This window comes from Simochromis diagramma, unplaced genomic scaffold, assembly GCF_900408965.1.
Source record: "Simochromis diagramma unplaced genomic scaffold, fSimDia1.1 OVJJ01000822.1, whole genome shotgun sequence".
Classification (NCBI taxonomy): domain Eukaryota; kingdom Metazoa; phylum Chordata; class Actinopteri; order Cichliformes; family Cichlidae; genus Simochromis; species Simochromis diagramma.
In genome coordinates, this window is record NW_024387520.1 from 6,477,613 (window position 1) to 6,502,678 (window position 25,066).

The 25,066-nt window shown below is 42.0% G+C and overlaps 1 protein-coding gene and 1 long non-coding RNA gene across 5 annotated transcripts in view; one reads left to right on the forward strand and one right to left on the reverse strand.

Moving 5' to 3' along the window:
- The window catches only part of LOC120726084 (tetratricopeptide repeat protein 28-like), a 181,173-nt gene that overhangs the window by 122,928 nt on the left and 33,179 nt on the right, over window positions 1-25,066 (reverse strand). The window contains exon 1 of one of the 4 annotated variants that reach the window (XM_040019377.1): window positions 1,126-3,071. The exons of the other annotated variants lie outside the window; for them this stretch is intronic. Within the exon in view, the coding sequence (XP_039875311.1) occupies window positions 1,126-1,152 (27 nt within the window). The 5' untranslated portion in view covers window positions 1,153-3,071. Of the gene's footprint in view, window positions 1-1,125; window positions 3,072-25,066 lie in introns of those variants that run through there. 4 annotated transcript variants of the gene reach the window in all.
- On the forward strand, window positions 14,322-23,213 carry LOC120726089. Its single transcript, XR_005694275.1, has 3 exons — window positions 14,322-14,355; window positions 15,010-15,021; window positions 23,037-23,213. It is a non-coding gene; the product is annotated as an uncharacterized LOC120726089 (long non-coding RNA).

Below are 25,066 nucleotides of genomic sequence, written 5' to 3' on the forward strand. Positions count from 1 at the left end.
CACAAAGACAGATCATCATCAAGTTGCAGCTGAGCAGGGGAAAAAAAGATCTGGGCCAGGAGGAAAAATCCTGCAAGTGTTTATGCTGCTGTCGAACAAAGTCTTCTGAATGATCCAAAACAGCTGACAAATGAAGGAAAGGACTTACTCATCCTTTCATTTTTTTTCTCTCCTTTGAATCCAGACCAGAGTAAAGCTGCTTCTGTAAAGGGAAAAACTGTTTCTTGTCAGACAAGTGCCCCCTGCTGGTAAAAATCCTAATCTTAGGCATTTTTGTGCTACTATTTTTTTTCCTTTTTTTCTTTTTCTTTTTTTCTTTACAGACCCCAGATGATTTTCAGATATTTTCCATGCTGTAATAGCCCACGGCTATGAAAACTGAGCAGTGATAGAAAGCAATAACAATACAACCTTGAGAGTAAATGTATATCTGATCATGGAAACAAGAAACCTGGACACATGTTTTAGTGATCCTAAAGAGAAAATAAAATGCTAAAAGAGGCATTAAAGAAGTGGTGCTGGTTTATTCTGAAACTTTTAGCAGAATGTTTCCTTTCTTTTTCCACCCACTTTTAAACCTGACGAGATTATTTTTCATTTTGACACTTGATTGGGCGATTTATATTCCCACAACTCCAGAGGTTCACTGCCCAACGCATTAATCACTGATGTCTTGATTAGTCCAGATCAGGAACGCAGGGCTGTCGGATGTTGTAAAGAGGTACGGGGCATACACGACAGCAGTATGTGGGTTAACATGTTCTTCGTCAGTGCATGACACATTTTATTCCCTGGCATGTGCACTAGTAATGTGAAATTAAATTACATGTTATAATTAACATGTAATTACTGTACTCGGAATCATTAAAACGGATTTTCTGTGGCAGAAACTATCCATAAAGATCAAAGTGTAACGGAACAGAAACTTGCTCGTCCTTATAAACTCTGCTTTGGCTACAGTTTAATATAGTTTAGTGCACAACGTTAATGTGATTACTACTATAGGTGTAGCCGATCATTTGTAGTAAGCGAACAGGCAGAGCGGCAGTCTGTGGCCGAGCCCCTCTGCCCAACTTGTGATCTACTAGAGAAACGTTATCATCAAAATATCTCAGAAACACTCACCTTCTTCCGGGGCTGCCATTTCATCATATTTGTAAACCAAAATGGAACAGCATTAAGATATTATATGAGAAAGGAATGTAGATTCAAAGAAATCCAGAGCGCAAGTCATGCTGCCTCTCGACTTCCCTCGATTTTGCAGCAGATTTTCTCCAAGGAGCTATGCATGATGGTGTGCGAGTCTCAGCTTTGCGGCAATTTCGGGGTAGACAGCACAGTCAACAGAAATCACACAGCGGTTAAATCCACAACTGAAGCTCGGAGGATAAATCAGAGACACATTGTGTCAACTGACACTGTTTGCGTGAAAGGTTCCTGTGCGTAAATCCAAAGTAGGAGTCCGTAATGAACCCGGTCCCTCTTCACTCGGCACGCAAGATCAGCGCCACCGGGACCAATCGGGATCTTGTTTCAGGAAGATTTATTCTTAAAGTTTTTTCTTTAAAAGAAAAAGAAGAAGAAGAAGTCTTCCCTATAATTAGGTTACAAATTTTAGTCCAGCGCGGTGCGAATAAACTGTGTCCAATCTGTCCTAGTCGATGCGGAGCAGACTACAGGGAAGCGAAATGACTACCAAAATGCAAAAACACTCATCACAAGTGGTCAAATCCCGTTTTCCAGCGGCTGAAACACACTTTTGGAAGTATTCGTAGAGAAATAGTCACACAGAGGTCGGTGGAGACGGCGCGACAGGCAAGGATTACTTTTATGAGAAGGGGGGTTCAAGCACCAAAAAAAATCCCTGGAATTTCTGCAGCTGGAAGGATATCCTGGTTCACGCAACAGCAAAAAAAGAAAAAAAGAAAAGAAAAACTGGACTACAGCTTTCTGATGACTTCCTTCCCTGCGCTCCTCCAGCCTCACAGTTTGGAGACTTGTAGCAGTGGAGCTGAGCGGTCGTAAGGTAGCAGGGTCATAGCGCCGCCGCCCAAAGGTTTGCCAAAAAGTACGCTTTACATTTACGCACTTAGATGGTGCTGCCACCCAGACAGGAGGCGGGCTGTGGATTGGTGCGTCGCTCAAGGACACATCCCTAGATCCTAAATCCTCGAGCAGTCTCTCTAACCACGTGCCAATTGCTGTGGCAGCCCAACATGCTTTAAACACAGGACAGGGTTTTGTGATTTGCAGGAAATGTCCTTGTGTCCGTTTAAGTTGTTGGTATAGACCTCACACTCCAACAAACAATAATCACACAGAAGATGATTAAAGCTGTTCAGTTCAGTATGAATCTAAAGAATATGTGATTATTTTTCTCCGAAAATCTCCTATAGCGTGACCACGTCCCTACAAAATAAATGAATCTGGGATACTTTACCAAAGCCAAGAGGTGGGTGTATCTGACATCAAAAACAAACTCTGCAGGTTAAATGTTTGGCATCAGCCACTACTTTTTATATGAATACAATTTTACAAATTCTTAGAAACATAAATGGAAGCTAAAGTTTGTTTTTGTAGTCTTTTGCGATAGCCTTTGCACATTGGTGTATTCCCTTTACTGTGGACCGTTTTTTCAGCTGCCCATCTGTCTGGTAATCATCTTTGCTCGCAGCAGCGATGCATCCATCGCTTTCTCTTTCACATTTTCTGTGACGCTGCGTTCACTTTTGTAAACAACAGACATTCAAAATGTTGGATATTGTTTAAATATGTGGGATAATTGGACTGGTAATGCTCTGCGCCCCCACATAAGGAGGGACGACTGTTGACCTTAGGCCGCTAAAAAATTTAAGTCTCCAACCTCACATAAAGAAGTGAATCTGTTAGCAGATCATCACAGTATAAACGGGTGTGAATAAGCTCAAAAAATTCAAATAACACTACACAGTGCTGCTGCATGAGCTTGCTGCCTTGATCATTCTCAATAGAAGCTACTGTCCTTGATTATTTTGAATATTTTCATGGCAAGAAGAGACTGAATTCACACATAAAGGGTACAGTTTACAAAGGACAGAGAGCCTTGGACACTGGAGACAGCTAGAGCCCTGTTTCTACACACTTTACGTGTTTCTTCCTGCTGAGAGGAACTGTCACATGCAATAAACTGTGCAATATGTTACCGCACATCAGGGATCTGACATTGCAAAATATTATTGGTGAGCACGGTTTAAAAATACCTGCTTCTTTTAAATTAAGAACAGAGGAAATGATAACAAACAACACACTGGAATCACCATCAGAGACACACTGAAGAAGAATGACTATCAGCAGGCGATGAGTTGAATTATCAGTGTCTCGTTCTGCCACTGGCCTTTTACCCGTTTCTAATCTTCTAATCTGTGATTCAGTTTTATAAAATTCTATGATTAAAAGTGCTCTTTCAACAATAGTGTCATGAGGGGCTCAAAACCTTTACAACAGTTCCGGTATTCATTTATAATGAATATTGCTTTTGTTGCCTGATAATAAAAGAGGAACAACAAAAAAACCTTAAAAATAAACATCAGAAATACCCAGAATTTTTCAATCAGTGCACCACTGCTGTCATCAGAAAAACATAACTAATGATGCTGAACCCAGCTCCTGCAGCAAAAACATAGACTACTCATCACCAGATACATGATTGAGCACTAAGAGAGTAACAATAAAAGCCCCTCTCTCTATTTTCAGAAATGAGCTCAAATAAGGGGAAAGCTGGATTAAAGAAATGGTCAATATTGAAGTGCAGGTGAAACCAGTTTAACCAGTAGGCTTGTGATTTAAATTGGTTTAGGTAATTGACTCTATGGAGCTGTGAGTTTGTCAATAAACTAGTGTGTCTTCAGGGTCAGCTGGGTCCGCAGTGCACCTAGGGGTCACCAAGATAACAAAAGGCAGCAGGAGGAGGGGCGAAGCTGACATATGGCCCGATGGACAAACTCCTGCTGCGCAAAATGAGTCCGTGAAACACTCGGATGAACATAAACACTGTCACTGCATCCGCATCCGCAGCTGGCACTGTGATCAAAGCACACATTTGTAGTCAAGAGAGGTGGGAGTCATGTGTGCCTGTATTATACAGCGTCTATATTTTTCCCTAGCTTGTATTCCCATGGCCACAAATGACTCCTGTTGGGTCTGTGCAGCACACCACACGAATAAGATACTATTTACACTTGTGCTCTCTTTCATCCACACACGCACGCTCACACATTAAAGCCCCACTTTCTAAAGCAGGTTTACACAGGAGATTGTTTCATAAAAGGCGTTTTTGATGACCAATCAAAGGCCAGCTCAGCGCGCTGTTCAGCAACAGCCTGTCATCTGGCATCTCCATACAGAAGCAGTCTCCCTGTGCGTGCCTCTGCTTTCCCAATCACAGCCGCACAGGAAATCAGACTCCAGCCTTCAGAGGGAAACAACCAACCCCCGCCCCCAACTCTCCCCCCTCTTTCATTTTCCACAACTTGGAGCTGTTTAAAAGTTTGCGCTTCCTTTTCTTGTTCTTGCCAATAACGCCCTCAAAAATGTCTCCGCTGTATGTTTTGTTCAGAGGGTTGGTGAGTTAGGCTCGTCTGCTAACGTTGGACAACTGCATTACAATAAAACTAATTCAAGTAAGGCGCAAAGGTCTGTCGCTCTACTACTACAGACGTTTGCACTGCTGTGATACAACCCTGTGGGCCAATGTCGTCACTGAGGATTGCGAAGGCAAAATGTTTAGAGAGGCGCCACTTCAGGGATGTCATTGCATCACTTAATCATAAAATGTTTCTAGTAAAATGCCTCATAGCTGCTAAACCTTTCCACAAGCCACACATTTTATTTGGTCAAACTCTTGGTTCAGATCTGACATAGCCCGATCGGGTGCAATCAACACCCAGGCAGCCTTGTTCAGACGCTTTATGTCCCAAACTGACCTCAGCTTGCACAGGTGCATTTAAAACTATTTCTTAAAAGTGAAATGTGACTATTAACTGTACATGTAAGTCATTCTACTGAGCTGAGCTTACAGCATTCCCCGTCTTATTTGCTAGATGCCTTATACTTCATAGCTGGAAGAACGCTCTTCCGCAACTTCATAACTGGGTGGAGGAGGAATCATCCCATCATAAATCTGAACTGCTTAAACACAATCTCTGAGGCTCCACCCAAAAGTATTATTAGAGCTGGCAACCTGTCTGTCGCACTTTGCGACTGAATAGAAGGAGAACTGAAAAGGTATTTAACACACGACTGAAGAATAGTCATCCAAAAGCTCTTCCAAATGTCTGAGTGTAATTTATCCCAGCACTCACTCTGAAGTCCCAACATCAGAGTGTCGCTGAGCACCGTTCGTCCCCTCTCTGAAAAAACAGCATCCTTTTAATTTTAGAGGCTGAGGTTTTAAACCAGTAAGGCGCACACACTAACACACACAAACACAAGGATATGTAATGTCTAACATCCTCTGTACAGATTATATTTACAGGTTAACGTAACAGTACAAACATGGCAGTCACCGCACTGTTCGGTAGCTATAAAGTGTCAACGCTTCATGTTGGAAGATGGCAGAACAGACATTTGGTAAACCTCGCAGGCATTCGAGATTCATAAAGCAAAAAGTCTTGAAAGCTCATTTGTTCCAGCATCGAAATTTAAAACATAAGAATATAATTTACGCTATTTGACGGATTGCTTCCACTGCGCGACATGGCAGACGGATGAATCTGTTTTGAAATGCTTAACAACATTAGAACAATAAAAGTGTTAAACAGCAATGACACCCACCACTCTGCTGTGCTGTACATCACTGAAAACAAATAACCCTCATCAGCATTTACTCATTCACCTCTTTTACACAGCTGTATTCTTAGATGATGTTGTGTCAGAATGGAGCCTGCTGTGGACTCTGTGAGATGGCTGTTCATGTGTGTGTGTGAGTGCGTGCATGCATGTGTCTTAGTTTGAGCTTGGTGTTGATTAAGTGTCTGGAGCCTGAGGGGGGATAATGAGAGCTTCTAATTAATGAGCCTGTGCATATCTCAGAGTCACAGGGTCCTATCTGCAGAGAGCAACTGATACACACAACCACACACACACACACACACACACACACACACGTACAGATATATACATGCATGCATACACAGAAACACACCTCAGTGCACTGTGGGGATTTATCCCTACGCTTCACAGTATTTTCTCCAGGGAAGCCCAGCTGGGAGTGTGTCACTCTGGCTGCTGTCCCTGATAAGTGTCCTCTAATAGGGATGGATGGGGGTTATGGAGCCCCCGCTATGAGAAGGTCACATGCATTGACCACCCAATGTGCCCCCAAGCTAAGGCTGATGTCACAGACCCTGAAAACCGTCCCAAATCTTATTTGTTTGCTGGGTCTTCGTGTCACATCCCGACCAACACCACTGAGTCTTTGTAGAAGAACCAATTTACATGAAGTCAGACTATAGTGAGGAACAGGGAAAATATTTGCTCACCAGTGCGAGAAAACTAGGCTGAATCCTTGTGTTGGCAGCTGCATCATTATAGCAAATGCAATTACCAGTTTGTCTGAGTGGGAACGTGCTTCACTTTCTTAGACTTAAAGATATTTTCCAGTATAAGAAGAGAGCATATATGTATCACAGAGACACATATAACTGTCTTCCTACAAAAACATATAAGAACATCACTTGTTCCAGTTCAGTGTCTACAGTGACAAAGACACAGAGCAAAATAAAACACAACAAAGAGACACTGTTATCTTTATTTAACTAACCCCGGCACATTAACACTCTACAGTTTTTATCATTATGTGTGCTAACCAAGGTTATATGTTCAGATTATGATCCCATTTATCAAACAACATGTTTTTTGTCTAACTGATACATTATTTGCAATACTGATACAGATACCAATGATTGGTGATGCAAAAATCCGATATTCTGATACACAAGCTGCACATAAAACATAAAGAGAAGATGTGTTAATTGACATTAGATTACTTGTTCACACTGTGCTCCGATCACCTGATTGTTGTGTTTCTATAGTTTGATTTCTTTGCATGTTTGAATTGGATGGGTTGTTATCGACATCTGGTGAGAATTTCATGTCAATAGCACCTTTAGAAATATATTTAGAAATTGGTTAGATGTTCAGTACTTATTTTACCCGCTATAGCTAATATCAGCCAATAATCCCAAAAGGTTGATTCTGTTCATCTGGACGTAGAGATTTCAGTGGGAGAAACATTTCGTCACTCACCCAAAGTGACTTCTTCAGTCTCAGCTGATTGCAGGTTTCCCCAGCCCTATAAACAGTACATTTGCACAATAACTGAAGTTATACCACTGAATGAAAAATGTACTGTTTATAGGGCTGGGGAAACCTGCAATCAGCTGAGACTGAAGAAGTCACTTTGGGTGAGTGACGAAATGTTTCTCCCACTGAAATCTCTACGTCCAGATGAACAGAATCAACCTTTTGGGATTTACTTACCTGGATGATTGAGCGTGCATCGAGACATCAGCTAATAATGTCATTTAGGTTTTACCGCTAACATGATGGCAAAACCCATTTCTTCTACCATAAGCTTAGCAACACTTTGCTTTTTTTTTTAAAAGTTTAGGTCCACAAATCTCATTCCATTTTTGGCACATGTGCTTGAAACTGTGACATGTCTTGATAAACCTGCCAATGAGTAAGAAGTAAAAACAAGTATCAGTGCTAAACAATAAAACGGTGAAAGAAAAAGAGAAAGAAATCTGTGGTTTGAGTTATAATCACGAGTCAAATGTGTCAGCCAGTGTGCGTATTGCAGTTAATTTGCAACTTGTGAGTTGAAGCCATAAAACATCTCTCCAATGTAGAACATCCATGCATCTATTCATAAATAATTTAACAGAGGCCTCTGGGGTGTTTTAACCATGTCCTGATGTACCCAAAAGCCCATGTTATTTCCACAAAGGAAACATAAACACTCTTATCTGTAGTCTACACAGCATGTGATTATACAATTAAAAGCTCTTTTTCTTTTTGAAACATTCTAGAGTTTAATCAGTGATTCCTCACAGTCTTAATGTGTGATAAAGACACACGATTATAATCTTTTTATTCTCCTTAAGTCCCATCCACTAATTTTCTCATCTTCCTTTTCCGTCTTCCAATCACACTAATGAAGAAGGGCTTGTTTATCCCCCGAAGTCCCTCGGCAGTGCATTTCTGTTCCGACTTTATGCAAAGAGAGAGACCTTTGCTTTGGAGATGTGTTTAATAATTCAGTGGTCTTGGACACGGATGAAACGGGCTCCAGCATATTGTTTCAATCAGACCGGCAGTTAAATAAGCACTGGGGTTTGACGTCTGTGGCAGGATCAATAATAACAGTGTTGCCACACACTCCAACGCATGAGACCGAGATCCTGTGTGGTCCCCCTCAGTCTATACACTAAACTTAGAGATGGAACAGGACAATGCATTCGAATGTGTTTGTGTCTATCTGCTTCCACGAACACAGATATACACACACATAAAAACACACGAAACCATGCTGTGGCCGGACCCACCCATCTCTACTCCCTCATTTAGAAAAGCCCCAAAACCAAAAGTATGCCTCTCTTTTTCAATTACCTTTCTTCCCACCATCACTACCACACCAAATCCATCTAAAATTTCCCAGTCTCTTTTTCCTTTCTCTCTCATATCGAATGTATCCATGTGTTACCGTCACACTCCGACACATGCACACACACACAAAGTCATACCACATTCTGGTAATCATACCATGCACATTAAAGCATTAAAGCTACAATTTATGACTGATGATCTCTTGAGCAGACTACAATTAATTGAAACTAACTGTGCAAATATTTGAGTACTCATAAAATCCTGGGTTTGGTTACTCAAAGTTGTTAAAGGCAAATTCATGAAAGCCAGACAAGAGACTGTGATTTGCTTTAACAAAGTATTTTTTCCTCAATAATTATACCATAATACCTTCATACTTAAGGCCTATTATGCCAATGACAGCTCTTCCTGCCCTCACTAATCTAATCCTGCGAGAGCACATCAGTTGAGAATGAACTCTTTTGAAGCGAGGAGATTTAAAAATAATACAGTGGACTCAGTAAAAAGTCCTTATGTATGCAGAGTGGCAATCGGTAGAAACACAGTTGGGGTGTTGAGTACAGTAGATGTTTTAGCGTGACGCTTCGTGTCCCATCGAGCACACGTAGCTCGTGATCACTGCTGTGAAGAGATTAGGCCAGTCTACTCCTTAATCACTCTGACTTGAGATGAAAGGGGTTAAAGTCGGATTAGGATTAATGTGTCTTGGTAGAACAGGTGATAATCCTTTAAATTAGCCATGTAGCACAGGCGGGCCTCTTTTTCATCTCAACACCTGACTTACGGGTTGAAATACAGAGAGCTCAGATACAGGAAAGTAGCGCTGTTGTTGCCCTGATTAGTTGTCTTCCTTCACCCTGACCACTCAGATAGCAGGCAGTGCTCTAATGCATCAGCAAGATGACTTCATTTGCATGCAGGCGATGTTTTTCGAGTGTGGCTGAGTCAAACAGCTGTGCTCTCTGCTTCCTTTGAGACGAGGGTTATGTAAAGCGCACTTTTATGATTCGAGATCCTTTATTAACAGGTGGCTAACAGGATATCCTCGGGCAAGGTACGGCAAACACTTTGAGAGAAGTACGGCAACCTGGTGCTATTGATACGCATCATGTAGCGGCTCGGTAACTGATCTAGCGGAAGAGGGAAGTCGCAGGGGGGGTTTGACTCCACTCCAAGGACAGAAATGCTCCAGTCCATTCCAATCAGACTCTTCACACATGCTGCCTCTCACCCCCATCAGCTTCCTCCCCTGCTGTCAATCCTCCTTGTCTTCTGTTTGACTTTTCTACTCAAATCATCTTCATCCCACTCCAGCTCAAGCTCCTGTCAGCTAAGAGTCTGCAAGAAAAGAGTCCCGGGAAAAATACACCTGGGACAAAATGACTCTAAGTCAACTCTAAGGCTGTAACAAAAAACCCAGGACTGTCCATACACCTGTCAAAAGATGGCTAATTAGCATTTTTGGGCCAGGAGTAGCAGTGGTGCTGAAACTGCTCCCCACAGAGCTGCTGTCTGCTACCACAGCTACCAGTTTGGCCAGTGGGTTTACTCCAGTCCCAGCCATCTGGCTAGCCTGCTAACATCCGATCCCTCTCCCCGACTGGTCGGCCGAAGAAACAAACACAACCTTAAATAAGGTCAGGACGCGCTAAAGTAGCCCAGAAGAGTGAGAGCAGTGGATTAAAACTGAGGAGGGACGGGATGTGACAGATAAACTAATTGTTGAGAGCTAAAGTAAGAGAGGAACCGTAAGACAGAGAGGACACTCCTTCCTTTAAGCAACCACCCTCTGTGAGGCTCAGTGACTGATGAATCCGCCTGTCTGTGTTTCCACACTGTATGTGTGTGTGTGTGTGTGTGTGTGTGTGTGTGTGTGTGTGTGTGTGTGTGTGTGTGTGTGTGTGTGTGTGTAGGAGAGAGAGTGCAGCATGTAAGCATGCGTGCACGCATGAATACAATCTCGCGTTTCTCAAACAGATCATGACAGCTCACAGCCGGAAGGAAAGCTACATTTCACCCACAATTCAGCAGTGATTCGTAGATCCACAGCGGGGCGTCCGGGATAGATGGTTATTTGGAAGGTCATTAGAACTGCGGTTGATAAAGCACAGAAGAAAGGTTTCCACTCAAGTATGAAACCTGTGAAATATTTACATTCATATTACTGTGACGCTGTAAAGAATATGATTGCACTTTATTTCTTGATGTAAGATGCGGGGAAAAAAATGGTGAATCACACGCCCCGCTGAGCTTTTCCATCCCAGCACGATATCAGACTCTTTATTTTGAATCCCAGCTCTGCAGTTCACCTGCTTAGTGTCGGAAAGCCTGAGGCAGACAAAAATATTTCAATTTGGGGCAGGTTGATAAGTTAAACATGTTTCTTAGTCTGATGACGGTGATGTAAATAAATAGGCTTGATGTGCAGGATGTCCTCTGGTGTAATCTGTGCAACAAATAACAGGCTTTAAAAAAAAAAGAATGGTTTTAAATCCACTGGAGGTTCAACAATGCAAACAAATCTGTATCTGAATGCATAAACGTTGCCTTCACCTTTTCAAAGTGCCATCTGCTTTAATACTCTCGCTAATCTAATTGGGCAGATTTTAAAAAGTTAAAAGTTTTAAAGGTAAAGGCTTTGCCTTTGCAAAGAACACACCGCTGATACACTCACCTGATACAGTGTAAGTGAATGCAAATTTAAGTGAGAATCCACCGTGCAGCAGAGAGCAAGCAGTGCAAACATCAGCAGTTTTGAGAGTAGGTTACTCTCTTTCTCTGACCCTCATTCTTTCTTGACTCTCAGTCTCTCCATCTCTGTCTCGCACTCTTCTTCCCCCTCCGTGGCCCGGCCAGGACTTCTCTGTCCTTCATCCTCATTCTATTTCATGCCTCGTCCTTCTCTTGCTCAGTCCTCATCCATCACCACTCGCACCCTGCACTTCGCACTACCTCCCCACCCCCACCCTTTCGGTACACAGCTTGGCCAGATACAGATGCAGCCTTCAGTTAGCCTCAGCGCTGACACACTCCTCTGTGACTCATCACTTCATCTGACTCGATTTAGCATTCATCACATCACAACATCTCTATCACCGTCCAGCTACCGGCTGAAACGCACTGGAAAAACAGAGGCCTGTTTTTGCCAGATCAAAATCTGTGTTGTAACAATCCAATATTACGATGCTGTTATGATGATGCTTCTAGTGAAAAAGGCTCATTTTCTGGATTTATTCTTAGTTGAATTCAATCATTTCATGAGCCTGGACATGACTCATGATAAAGAGCTACTCAGAGTGGTAGAGTTAAATGGTGGTTATAAACCAGCCCTTTGTCACTCTCAGTGCATCAACCATTTTATCAAAGCTGCTGGCGTCTCCAAATTAAACACAAGGTGACCTTTGGCCTGTCATTTCCAGCTTGTTGCTAATGGATGTTTGTAAAGAACCCCTTACATCACACTTAGATCATGTTTAACTCACCGGATTGTAAAAGGCAAAACGTTATTAAGAGGTTTACCTTTTCAACGCTAAGTCTAATCCTAAGCAAACGCAAATTTAAATAATATTTCAAAATTTGCACTTATGGATGATTGCAAAGGAGTGATGCATGACATTTACACAACTCTAAGTAAACATCATTTTCAGGTTCAATGTTCTATTTCAAACCACAGTCAATCCTAACTGTAAGCAAATAGTCTTTAGTGACCAAAACTGAAACACAAAATTATCTAAAAGGCGACTTTACCACACCCACTGAACCTAACCATGAAAGTAAAACAAAAGAGGGGTATGAGAGAAAAATACACAAATCAGCAAATGTAAACACAGCAAAACAAAGTTCAGAATGTTTTGAACAGTTTCCAAACCACAGTTCCCTGGCTGACACTCTCCTGACTCACTCCACCACCTCCTCTCCGCCCGCCTGATGGTGGCTAGTTATCTCTTGGCATATAACAATGTGTCAAGGCCCAGCTGCCAAAGGACACCTTGTACAGAATTTGGAGATGGCAGCAGTGCTGACAGAACAGTAGTACTTCACACTCTGGGATAAACTTGATGGAAAATGGGAGGATGAATGGACACAAGAGAGGTAAACCATTGGTTCAGTGTGCTTGGAACAAGCTAGTGTGTAAGCTGTGTTGCCCAGTCGTAACACTAGAGCCACAATCACTGACCAGGAAACGGATATAATGGATCAGTACTGACCTATCACAGATATATCAATATCAGCATGTAAGTCTTGTGAAAACGGAGTTTTATCAGGACTCTGTGCAGTGCTGCAAAAAGTGAGCACACAATTACTGTTTTCATACTGATTAACAGGATAAGTAGCTGCCAGGTGCTGCTAGTCACATGCATTTTATTAACTGATCGTCAGTGAGTGTGATCACCTCTATAAAAGCAGAAGTTTTGATGTTTTCTGGAGCATTCAGATTTTAGCATGTTAAATGTTGAATTTCACAACAGTACGATTAGAAACAAGCATAAGTTGTTTGGAAGGAGAAAACCTTTTCTCTCCAAAAAGAACACAGTGATATTTTGGGAGGCAATATTGTATCGACACAGAGACACTAAATAATTTATTAAAGAAATAAAAATACTCTGGAAATACTGTAAACAAGAGGGCCCCTCTCATGCACCCCGATCCTGAGATACTGCTAGCTGAGCCAACACACTTAGCTTGTCAAAACTATCTCTTAATTCGGAGGAAGCTAATTGCTCAGTCACACAAATACAAACAGGGCAACGACCTCTTTGCATCTACAAAAAGAAAAAAAAAAAAGTGGCTCAGAGCTTGAGTGTGTTTTAGCTTTTGATTGCAAGGGGTCTGCGCAGGTCAACCTTTCAGATCCCAAACACAGGAGCAAATTTACAACAGACTAAAACACAAAAGAATCGAGGTGTTGCAGCGGCCCAGTTAAAGTTCAGATCTCAACCTGATTGAAATGCTGCGTTGAGACCTTAAGAGAGCTGTGGATAAACAAATGCTTGCAAAACCGAAGCAATGTTGCAAAGAGTGCGCCAAAATTCCTCAACAATGACGTGAGACACTGATAAAGTCAAATGTGAAGTTATTGAAGTTATAGCTGGTGCTACAAACTACGTGACACAGGGTGTACTTAGTTCTCCCAGGACTGCATGGTAAAGCCCTGTGAGAAGTTATTTCACAGGGCTGTGCGTGTTAGCCGATGTGCACTGATACCAAATTTTTTCTTATAGAGCATAATTTAGAAATGATGTCACTACATTGTGCGTCCAGCAGAGCAGATTTCACTCCACTGTTTCTATCAAGCAGACTATTTATAACAGCTGGCCACGGTTTTGTAGAGTCAAGTAGAGTCTTTAGAGTCAGATGCTAAAACTATCCCTTTTCTTTTCAACGTATCTAACACACTGTACAGTATGTTTTTGCATATATACATACAGATATGTATGTATAGAATCAATAATCACACTATTATTCACTAAATCACAGATGCATTGGCCCCAAAGACACAATATCACTGTACCTGTGGCAGCCTGAACTGATCTTTAAGAAATTTGGCTTTTGGATTCCTTCAAACCAAACAATATAAGCCTCTTCTTTAAAGCACAGGGGCTTTAAAGGGGCTCAGATTTTGGATCCTGTTAAACCATCCAACAGAGTGGTTCAAACACAGTGAAGACCTGCTGCTTTGTCCTGTCCCCCTCCCCTCACCACCAACCAGTCGTGCCAGATGGCTGCCCCTCCCTGAGTTTGGTTCTACCAGAGGGTTTTTCCTGTTAAAAGGGAGTTTTTCCTTCCCACTGTCATTTGATTGTTGTGGTTTACCACAATTACCTTATAATACAAAGACCCTTGAGGCAACTGTTGTTGTGATTTGGTGCTATATAAATAAAATTGAATTGAGAAGAATTTTGTGATCCCTTTTTACAGCCACAATGTTTAATTCTAACATCCATGCTGTGAAGTAATAGCATTGTTTCTGTGCAATTTTTTAAATTGAAATCAAAAGGCCTTTATGCCTGTATATTCCTGTTTAAACATCTGGAGCAGCACTTCTGTCCAGCAAACAGCTTAAAATAACCGCAGTGTTTGAAATATAACAACGACTTCCATTTTGGGTCAGTCTTAGGGTTTACAGGTGCCAGAAAACATGAATACTAGAAGACCGTGTTTCAGGCCTGCCAAAAGCCCAGTAGACTTCTGCCCTTCCCAGCTAAGTAGGCCTAGCATGAGAACCGTTGGATGTGGTTGAAGAAAAAGACCAGGAGATGATGTAATGTTGGGAAAAGCTGTGTTTTGAGAGTCCCAACTGCATCTTCCCACACTCCAGCACCTCTCAAATGGGCTGGGCATCCCTCAAAACTCCCCCCGAAGAGCACAACAGATGTGTGGATGCTCTGTGTGCATCAATCACCCATTGTCTTTCATCACACTCACTCCACACGGTGTGTGGTCCATGTGGAGATAAGCAAAATGACATCACGCAACAGAGCAAACAAGTACAATCTCATACTTTGTAAATTACATGTGTGCCAAATATAGTAAGAACAATTGCACAATAACAGGCACAATTATAAAACAACTAAGATTTTTCAAGTTGTAAAAAGGTTTTAGGACCTTTCTGGACACCACTTAGATCTACTAATCGATTTAAGTATTATCAACCACACTGCCTTGATAAAGCTACCAACTGCACAACAGTGTATAAATCTCTGTCTGGGCTTCATTACACACTCAAAATACACACTAAATTAGTCTGTATTATCAGTGGATTATGTGCTCATTAAAGTTGACACGAAATTTATTAACACTCAGGGATAAAAATCAAAGGTATGATAACTGGTGCTACAGCAATGTTCATTTTCACCTCCCACTTAGGAAGAGTGCTCCACAACAGGCTGTGAAGAAGTGGTGCTTGAGGCACGATTACTACAGTAAACGGCATCTCCACAAGAAGTGGATTTAGGAATAAAGAAAAGGGGATTTTCTCATCAGCCGCATTCGCCATTCAGGCATTTCTGTTAAGTTGGCTCTATCAGAAACCCTCTGAACCGGAGAGAAATGCGAGCTGAATAGAGGCAGAAAGGTGGGGAAGCCAATGCTTTCACACCGACATTCAAGCTGTCTGTCACACGCACGCACACACTGATATCTGAGAATGCAAACTCGCACCATACACCTCTCAAATCTGACAAGTGAATCCTGGCTGTAAAAGCTTTCAGTGTTAAGTGTTCGGTCTTCATCTCGCTGTAGCGATTAGCTGCTACTGAGGCATAAAGGGCTGCTTCTGAGCATGAAAGTTGTGACTGCCTGAACGACTTTGTGGAAATCGTCTTGACATCCCGGACATGACAGCACTGACACAGGGGGCTGAAGGCAGTAAGAATGTTCAGAGCTGTTTAAAGGAGAGAAAAAAATACTTTCTGGTGCTCAGAGCGGATGATTAACACATTCACAGAGTCGTGACTGTTGGACACCTGGGAGCCGTTATGCCAGGTTATACTCCCGCGCAAAGGTGGATACACTGTATGTACCATTATGTGTGAAGTTTGGTTTGGATACACCAGAGGTAGAGTTGCACTGGAGGCATCTTTTTATGCAGATCCTCCTCAAAAGAGGATCACTGGCTTTGCAGCACTATCAAGCCATCCAGATGGTATACAGGGCAGCTCTGACAGTCCAGAACAAGCTCTCCGGTCGGTCTGCCAACCCCAAATCTCACTGACCTAAATCTGCTTGTCTCAAGCAGAGAAGTGAGCTGAAGAGTGGACACCTCCAAATTTCACATTTTTAAACAACGTATAATTAACTCTTGCAGCCTGAAACGAGTCTGCATGAAAACACAGACAGGCAGACAGACAGATCCAGATATTGCGTGAACAATACCATTTCATGACTAGTGTTATTGCATTGGTAGTATTTTTACCTGATTCCTCAAAGACACAGGCAAATATTTATCTTTAATATTTTTTAGGATGTTGAGTTTCAAACTATTTCCCGCAGCACATTCATTCCTTACATCATCACCCTTCTCCATGCTGTGTGAGAGGAGCAACGTGCATGCAAAATATTAAAAGAGACTGCCTTTTAATGTTTTATTGGCACATACTGAGTCCTGGAATCAGTGAAGCTAACATAAATAAGTTAAAGTATGTGCAAAACCCTAGAGGTGAAATGGAATAAACGAAAAGCATTTTTGCGCGCAAATTACTTTGTCAGAAGTTTTTTATCGCATGCAGACTTTAGATTTTATGTAAAGCAGGACCCTGGACTGAATAGCGTGTCTTTTGGACTGCCAACAGTTGACCGACTGTGCTGTAACAAAGCTAGAAAATGCAAAAGATGATGTCAAGTTGCTACATTATAACAAAGACTTAACATTTCTTTGTCCTGGAAAGAGTGTCTCAAAGTCAGCCAATAAAGCCATCACTGTCTATTTTCTGCAAGGTAAATTAAGATTTCTTAGATTGATTTGCTGGCTAAACCTAAATCAGCCATAAAGTTCAGGTCCATTATGTGTAGGACGTTAATTCAGTTTTTAAACAGACTTGCTTCCTTCTGTAAGACTAATAAATGAACAGCATGTTGATTTGACAAATGTAGATACAAATTATAATGTGCCAAGGTCTGAAAATACTACAAATGGCCCAGTCAAGGAGAGTGCAGCGCGAACCTGTCAAGATATATTAGAAGCCTCCATCTTACCAGCACTGCCATCTGACAAACGCATGCCTGGCATGGCGCCCAGAGGAGAAGGAAAGACAACAGATGCCATCCAAAGCACACCATCCCTCCTCTACGAGCCTATCGAGGATACATTTTTAAAGAAAATGCACCCTAAGAGGAGACACCCAAACATGACTTCCCAAGTTTTGGCTTAGTCCTAGCTCTACATACACTTAATTTACACCACGAATGTTTAGGATCTTTTCACCAATATCAGAAGATGTGATTTAGTATTTTTTTGTCACCTACCTCCTCCTCATCATCAGAGCCAAAAGAAGGTTTCTAAGAGCATTATTAGGAGCTACTACAAGGCAACTTCAAAGGAGTATTTCAGCACAGTTTGGTGGGTGGAGACTGTGTAAATTAAACCTCATGGCGTGGTTGTTAGGCTGCCCCACAAAGTTCAAAAGGTAAAAACATACTTGTGCATGCTCCTGTGACTTTGTGAGTTTGGTCTAATGTTTGACAAACTGAAGAGGCAAACGGTCAATCAGAGAATGCGCGAGAACTTAAAGAAATCTCTCGATTGTTATGTTGCACACCAAATTAAATGGTTCTTTATGATGCTCTCATTGTCCATCCAAAATGTTCTGTCTTGCAACAAAAACAATCATGATGGTATGCCAGCTCTAGCACCTCCACCACAAAATAGGCAGATTTCGAGTACAAAACACAGACGTCATCCTGGCTGCCGAAAATCATTTAACACCCCCCCACCCACTGAAATATAGAGTACTCTCAAATTGGAAATAGTGAGGAACTGAACATCTTCATTCAGCTGCAGCAATCCTGTGCAAATTAAGAGAGCCAATGTGCAATTACTACCCCAATAGCCAGTTCAATAGTCACAGTCGCACAGCCCTGGCTGTCACTTCTCAACAGAAGCCGTGTACGGACATCTGCATCTGCAAAGACAGGGCAGATGAAGCAGGAGGGTCATTTTTTAAAAGCCCTGCGGGCTAACATGAGGCAGTTGATACATACTGAGAGATGAAAACCACCACTGGAGAAACCTTATCGATGTGTTTGACAGTAGCATCTGGGCTGATATTGACTGATTATTGATCGAAGCCCCTTTCCCACAGACATTCAAAGCATTGCTTCAAAACGCACACAAAGGAGGAAAAACATAAGGTGTAATTGCACCTCAAAAGGACACAGTCTCCAAAGCCAACACAATGCAAATAGAGGAATTGATTATCAAGGAGGCATACTGTGCAAATGAATGTAGTGCAGCTACAGCCGTGGTGGTTTTAACACAAGATCACCGCGATCAGTGCTGCCCATCAGCTAACCCAGCGACAAAACCCTTGCAAGACAGATGGAGATACTGTGTAGTAGGCACTGTAGTACAAATAAAGTGCTTTTTCAGCGGATGGTGGAAAGCACACACACACAGTGCCTCCTGCTGGGTAGCAGCTGAAACCCCCTCCCTGATGTACCAGCCTCACAGAGCACAGAGAGAGAGGCTGAGCTACCCTGGGACAAACATGCCTTTCGCTGTGTAGTTGATATCACTATTCACGTTTGCATCTTTTCTGTAGGTTAATGCAGAGGAGAAAATGTAGTGCAGCTACTGCAGGCGTTGCCCCATATATCTCCTTTGCTGTGCATCACTCAATCTTGTCCCCTTCCTCAACGTCGGGACCCCCGACACGCGTACACTGCCACGTTCACGCCGTGCTGTCAGTACGCTCACTGCTCACCTCTGAGCCACGAGGTTTTTTCTCCAAACAGGAGATCGAAGCTCACCAAATGGCGCGTGAAATAAAATAGTGACACACGCCCCAATGAAAGCTAATAAGACATCACATTACAGAGATGAGAAACTATATCATTACCATGGCAACTGTGAGGCGCGCACAGCCAGAGGGCTGGCTGGGTGACAAGAAAAGAAAGGGTGGAGGAGAACAGGATGGAGCAAGGCAAACGGGGGGGAAAAAAGAGATTTGTTAAAAAAAAAAGAAAGTATGAATGAGGCAGAGGAATATTGACAGAGTCTGCTTCTCCTCAGTGTTTAAAAGATGGCATTAGCAGACTCTGTCACATGATATTGCTCCAGTTCACCATTTCTCCTTGACGCTGTCAGTGCTAACCCTCTAATTAGTGCAGAGCATAATTCCACTATAAACCACTGCTATTTTCAAGCAACTTCCTGATGAGTGGCAGGATTAATTGTTGTGCTGGGCTCATATGACTCCCTCAGTGAAGCTCTCACTGGACCAGAAGCAAGGACTACATGTGCGAGCAAATGTCACAGTGAGGGAGAAAAGCGACACATCCTTTACATCTCATCATTTTAGTAATTGGACCGCGTTCATGAGCCGATGACACATTAAAAACCCCCATCTGTGTTCCAACATTTGCTTCATTCATTATCTTATTCAAATGTGTCAAGAATAGTCTTTTAAAGAGCGCGCTGAGCAAGATTCTGGGGTGCTGAAACTGCAGTAATGTAGCGTAATTTCGTGCATGGTGCCCGTGAAGAAACGCCGACTGAGCGTCTGTGAAATCCCAGCCTTTCAGTGGCAGCTGCAAGCAGCCTGAGCGAGCGAAGGGGCTGCAGTGTGGACTGCGTAATTTTGAGCATCTGGAGCAGCAGGCAGTGCAACGCTACCTACAACACACTAGAACAGAGCGCCACTGCCAAACCGCCACCCTGTTTATTTTTAAACCAGCTGGTAAAGGAACAGGGGGGTGGATAAGGTAGCCAAGTCATTCACCGGCTTAACAATAAGTGGAAAAGGGGAGGAAGGTGAGAATCGGTGTGAAATGAACAAGTGAAAGAGGGTGGGGAAAAAAAGGCTGAGGGTGAGGCTGGCTGCAAACACCCCAACATCCTTGCATCCAGTTCCAGGAAGCCAAAAACAATTGGGAGACTTTGAGATAGAGGAGGAAATAAAAGAAAGCCACAGATGAGGTGCACAGAGTGGATGCAGAGTACAGCACAGTGAAACTGAAAGAGTAAAAGGGAAATGTGAATAATTCAACAGCGTAATACAGTTTAATGACTTATCAAATTGCTGTAGCAAAAGACTCAGGGGCAAAGAGGCCGATATATTACATCACTGACCACTCAAAATCACAGCGTTGGATAGTAAAAAAAAGAAAAGAAAATCCAAAGCACAGTTATTATTTAATTCACTGATATCATAAATAATTAAGCAGACTTTCTGGTGCCACATCGCTCTAGGGCGGCAGCACCACAGGGGCACCGCATGACACTTTACCCTCTGTGAGAGAGATGCAAAGCGCCGGCATTTAAAGTCGTTAACATGACAGACGGATGGATACGGAGGGGCCGGCAGGCGTGCGAGACGTCTGTCTCCGTGCGCTGCATTACCCCACGTCAACAGTCTCTCAGGCTAAAACAAATATGAGGCAGATGCAAATGAAGAAAAATGCTAAAAGGACTTGAGATAGGCAGCGCACCGTTTGATGCAAAGGAGTGTAATATATATGCAAAAATAAATAAATAACTAAAAATGTTTACGGTGCAGATAATGAATTTCAGATGAGGTCAGATTGTGTTAGTGTGAAGTGCTTTATTGGCAGAGTAATGAAATTCAATTAAGAATATGAATGGCACCAATGCAGAGAAATGTCATTCTGTATTGTGACAAACATCAGCGTGAATGTTCAGTCATTAGTTTTATTCTGCAGATAACGCTTGATTAATTCGCCTGTAATAACTGGGACGTTTCCTCGGAGATTCCATATGACTGAACACAAAGTCTGAATTTCTAAAAGTTCAAGCTGCACAAAAGGAATTTTAAAGAATAATAAATGTATCAATGTTTGCAGGATTACTTAAAAAGAATAATATTCCTGTATCGTTGTACGGTCACAACTTAAGGAAAGAGGTTAATCCAAGCACCAAGTGGCGTGTAACTGTAAGAAAAAGGTCCTTGTGATCTTCTCGCCACATACGCTGGAGTGTAACGCTATTGCTGAAACGATTTTCACATTGCATCATCAAGTGAGCAAAATTGCCCATGCTGATATGAGCCGCAGAGAATAGCTGTACTGTACACTTCTCTCAGTGGCTCTAAATTAAATTCCTTGTTTGCATCAGCTTTTTGATCATCCTGCTCAGCATGTTGCCATCTACTCCTGCGTGCATGTGCTTCCAGGAAAACAGGACATAGGTTTAGGATACAATACAAGATACCATGGAAGAAATCTTTAGGAGCATTCTGCTACAAGGTATCAGCTATTATTGTACAGTCACATTAGAGAGAAAAACCTCCTTGCAACGAGGGAAAAATTAGCGGTTGCTTTGTGATTTATTTATTTTTTCTCCAAAAGTAATTTAGAAACCCAGACCGATTGCCAACACGTTGCTATCCCTCTGACTTTGTGTCAGTGACTGCACCGGGTCTACTTGCAATAGGGAACTCAACTCAACTGTTTACCAACTGGTTGGATTCTGCTTATATTCCTGAATGAACGGTGGGGAACTACGGCATTTTGTAGTTACATTATTCAGCGTTGAGGAATTTCTGAATGGGTGGGATGCTGACTGTAAGTCATTAATGTGAATTTATTTGTGCATGCAGACAACAACATATTTTTTGATTGCACATTTATCACAGTTATTCATATATTATCATGAAAAGATTGTGTGTAATTGAAAACTTGACCTCCTTCAATTATAAAGTGATAGTAGACAGACTCCATCTTTTTGCCATATTATCGCTGTTACTTGGCAGCTGATTGCGAGTGGTCGCAGACTTGGTCTCCGTCTTTGAGGCAACCACTTCGAGCTCACTACATATGATTGCAGTAATTTTGGTTGTGCCACAGTCTCCAACCAGTTTTCCCTCGTGTTACTTTAGGATAAATATCTTCACAGCAAATCCTCAACTTACAGGAAAGCTGCCTCTTCTTGGGGAGAAGCTTGGGTTTGGGAGGATGACAACTACTTTTAAGAATAGACTTAAAGCTTTCCCTTCCCACGATGCACTTGTTTGTCCTTCACTCACCTCCAGTATTAATTTCAATTTCAATTTTTATCACCATTTTGACAACAACAAAAACAAGATGATAACTACATAAAAACTAACGCACAAGGAAAAAATAACTCTGACAAAATGTAATGATACTTTTGTCAATTAATAAAAACGAGATGAGAATAGTCTGAGGAAATGAAACCCAATCAGAGTTAATTAGGTGGTTTGGAAAGGTGGGACCAAGTGATGAGCCAGTCAGAAGTATTTTCCTTGTACAGTAAGTTTACACATTCGATCTGCACAGCACAGCTTTTATTTGGGAAACAGTACAACTGGCTTCCATGCTCCAAGAGAAGACGAGACATATGGAGACATCTCGCATTTGATGTCAAGGAAATAAGATGTTTTGTTAACAGCGTGGAGAAACTCTTTACCGGTAAAAGCATGACAAACGTTTACACTTTATCTTTTAGTCAACTCAATCAACTTTAGATTTAGTCTACAATTATCTTTTGATATTTAATAAGCTGACACTACACTAAATCTAAAAGAATTTAGATGCTTAAATTGTGACTAAAACTGAATCAAAATTTGCTGTCAAAATTAGCACTGCTCACCTCTTTCAGCTCCCCATGTGTTTAAACACCAATCAGGAGTTATTATCACTGCCTCTCGTCCACATCATATTTTTTGTCCGTCCCGTTATTCCTGCTCACAGCACAGGGCTGCCCCTCCCTAAGCTTGGTTCTGCCGGTGGTTTCTTCCAGTTAAAAGGAGTTTTTCCTTCCCACTATCGCTAAGTGCTTGCTTGTAGGGGGTCACCTGAGTGTTGGGGTTTTCTCTGTATTATTGTAGGGACTTTACCTTACAATATAAAGCGCCCTGAGGTGACTGTTGTTGTGATTTGTCATTATATAAATAAGATTGAATTGAAAATTGCCAGCCATTCAAAAAATCAGTTTTTAAACATTTGCAACCTTCTAAAACAGCCAAACAAATCACACAAAAATGATGTGGTCTCAGTATGACTTCCATACAGTATATATACTGTGTGAAAGCAAAGAAAAGCGTCTGGACTTCTTTAAGTTGCTTGAAGACGTTTCACCTCTCAGCCAAGAAGCTTCTTCAGTTCTAAGGTCAAATGGTGGGGAGTCCCAGATTTAAACCTAGTGGGAGTATCCCCCCGCAGAGGGACAAAAGGACCCCCTGACCCCCTTTGTCCCTCAGCGGGGGGACTACGATGACCTGGATGACTGAGAACCTTCACAGACATAATACTGTGTCAAAGTACACAGTCCTCTATCATAGATGCATTCACTATGGCATAACACAAAAGAAGCAATCACAGTAACAGAAAACTTCAAACATGATTTATAAGAGCATGCAAATGAATTTTACTGTGCTGCTTTCCAGCGTCCAGCTGCAGCGCATCACTACGGCATCTGAGCACTTTACTTTAAAATATTTTAATGCTAATGCCCTTTAAAAGAACCTTAATGAAATATATTGTGCTACAAGATTTATTCTCTAAAAAAAACTGTGTGAATGTTGTTGCTTAAAGGGAAGTCAGATCATCAGGTCCTCATTTTAGTTCTCAGGTCAGGTGCCCTTTAGAGTTTGTTGTAAATAAACAAAGTGCCTGTTTACATTCAGAGTTACTCACCAAAATGCTTTTTGTATATCCTCGAGACCCTGAATTTGCGTTCTTCCGCTTACAATGAATCATTTACACAGACAATTTCTTTGAAACCCACATGTTTACTTGTAAGCGGTCTTCACTAGCTCACTGCTGAATGGTCACCACCTGTAGATCAATGGGAAAATGTCAAATGACTATCAGGAAGCTATTCCACTGTGTTTGTGTACATGCACATATTAGAGCAAACACTGTGTGGGCTCTCACAGAAAACGCCGCCCATTGTGCTACCAGTGGGCAAAAACACAGCAGAGTTTAAGTCGAAGTGTGTGAACCGGCCCGTGTGACCTAAACTCAAGAGCAGATTCGAATTAGACGGAGCCAAATCCCAGAAATCTGCATCATTTTGAATAGTAAAAACCATGCACACGTGCAGGTTTATATGCATGCAGATAGGAATCCTGCAACTGAGAGCTTTAAGTTAAAAACATCAAGATGGGCTTCCAGGAAAAAAAAGGTCCCGCACTTCATCAATAATTCATGCGCTCGGTTATTTACTTTAGCCGGGTTGCAAGCTCCAGTTCATTTTTCCTACAGAAATGTATTAGGCTGTGCGTAAGAGGCGGGAAAAGGAAGTAAAAGCGTAGGGGAAAGTGCAAGGTGAATAAGAATAAGATACTGACCATTTCTAAGACAAAATACTGCATTTTATCATTCGGGGGGTTCAGTGAAGCACCGATTCTGCTAAGCAGACTCCAGCTGTGTATGTGCTCCTACCCTGGATCCAAGCAAGGCTTTACAATAACACGCTATTTTCTGATGTATGTACCATAAAATTATGAGGTCCTTACATCATAATACGATGAGTGATGTTACTGCCCAGAAGTCACATTACGTGTCTTTTGTGGCGAGAGAAAGATGTGACACGGAGAGAAGCATCGACGGTATATTTATGAGGCGGGTAAGAGAGTGAGCAGCGTGTAGGTGAGCCAGCAGCCTGAGATCGAGGAGAAAAAGCTTTTTTAAACACTTGACTGGAGCCGAGAGTATTCTGCCATGTTTAAGGGTCATCTCAACCAGACCCCTGTTTTGTACTGGTGTCATCACTCTCCATTTC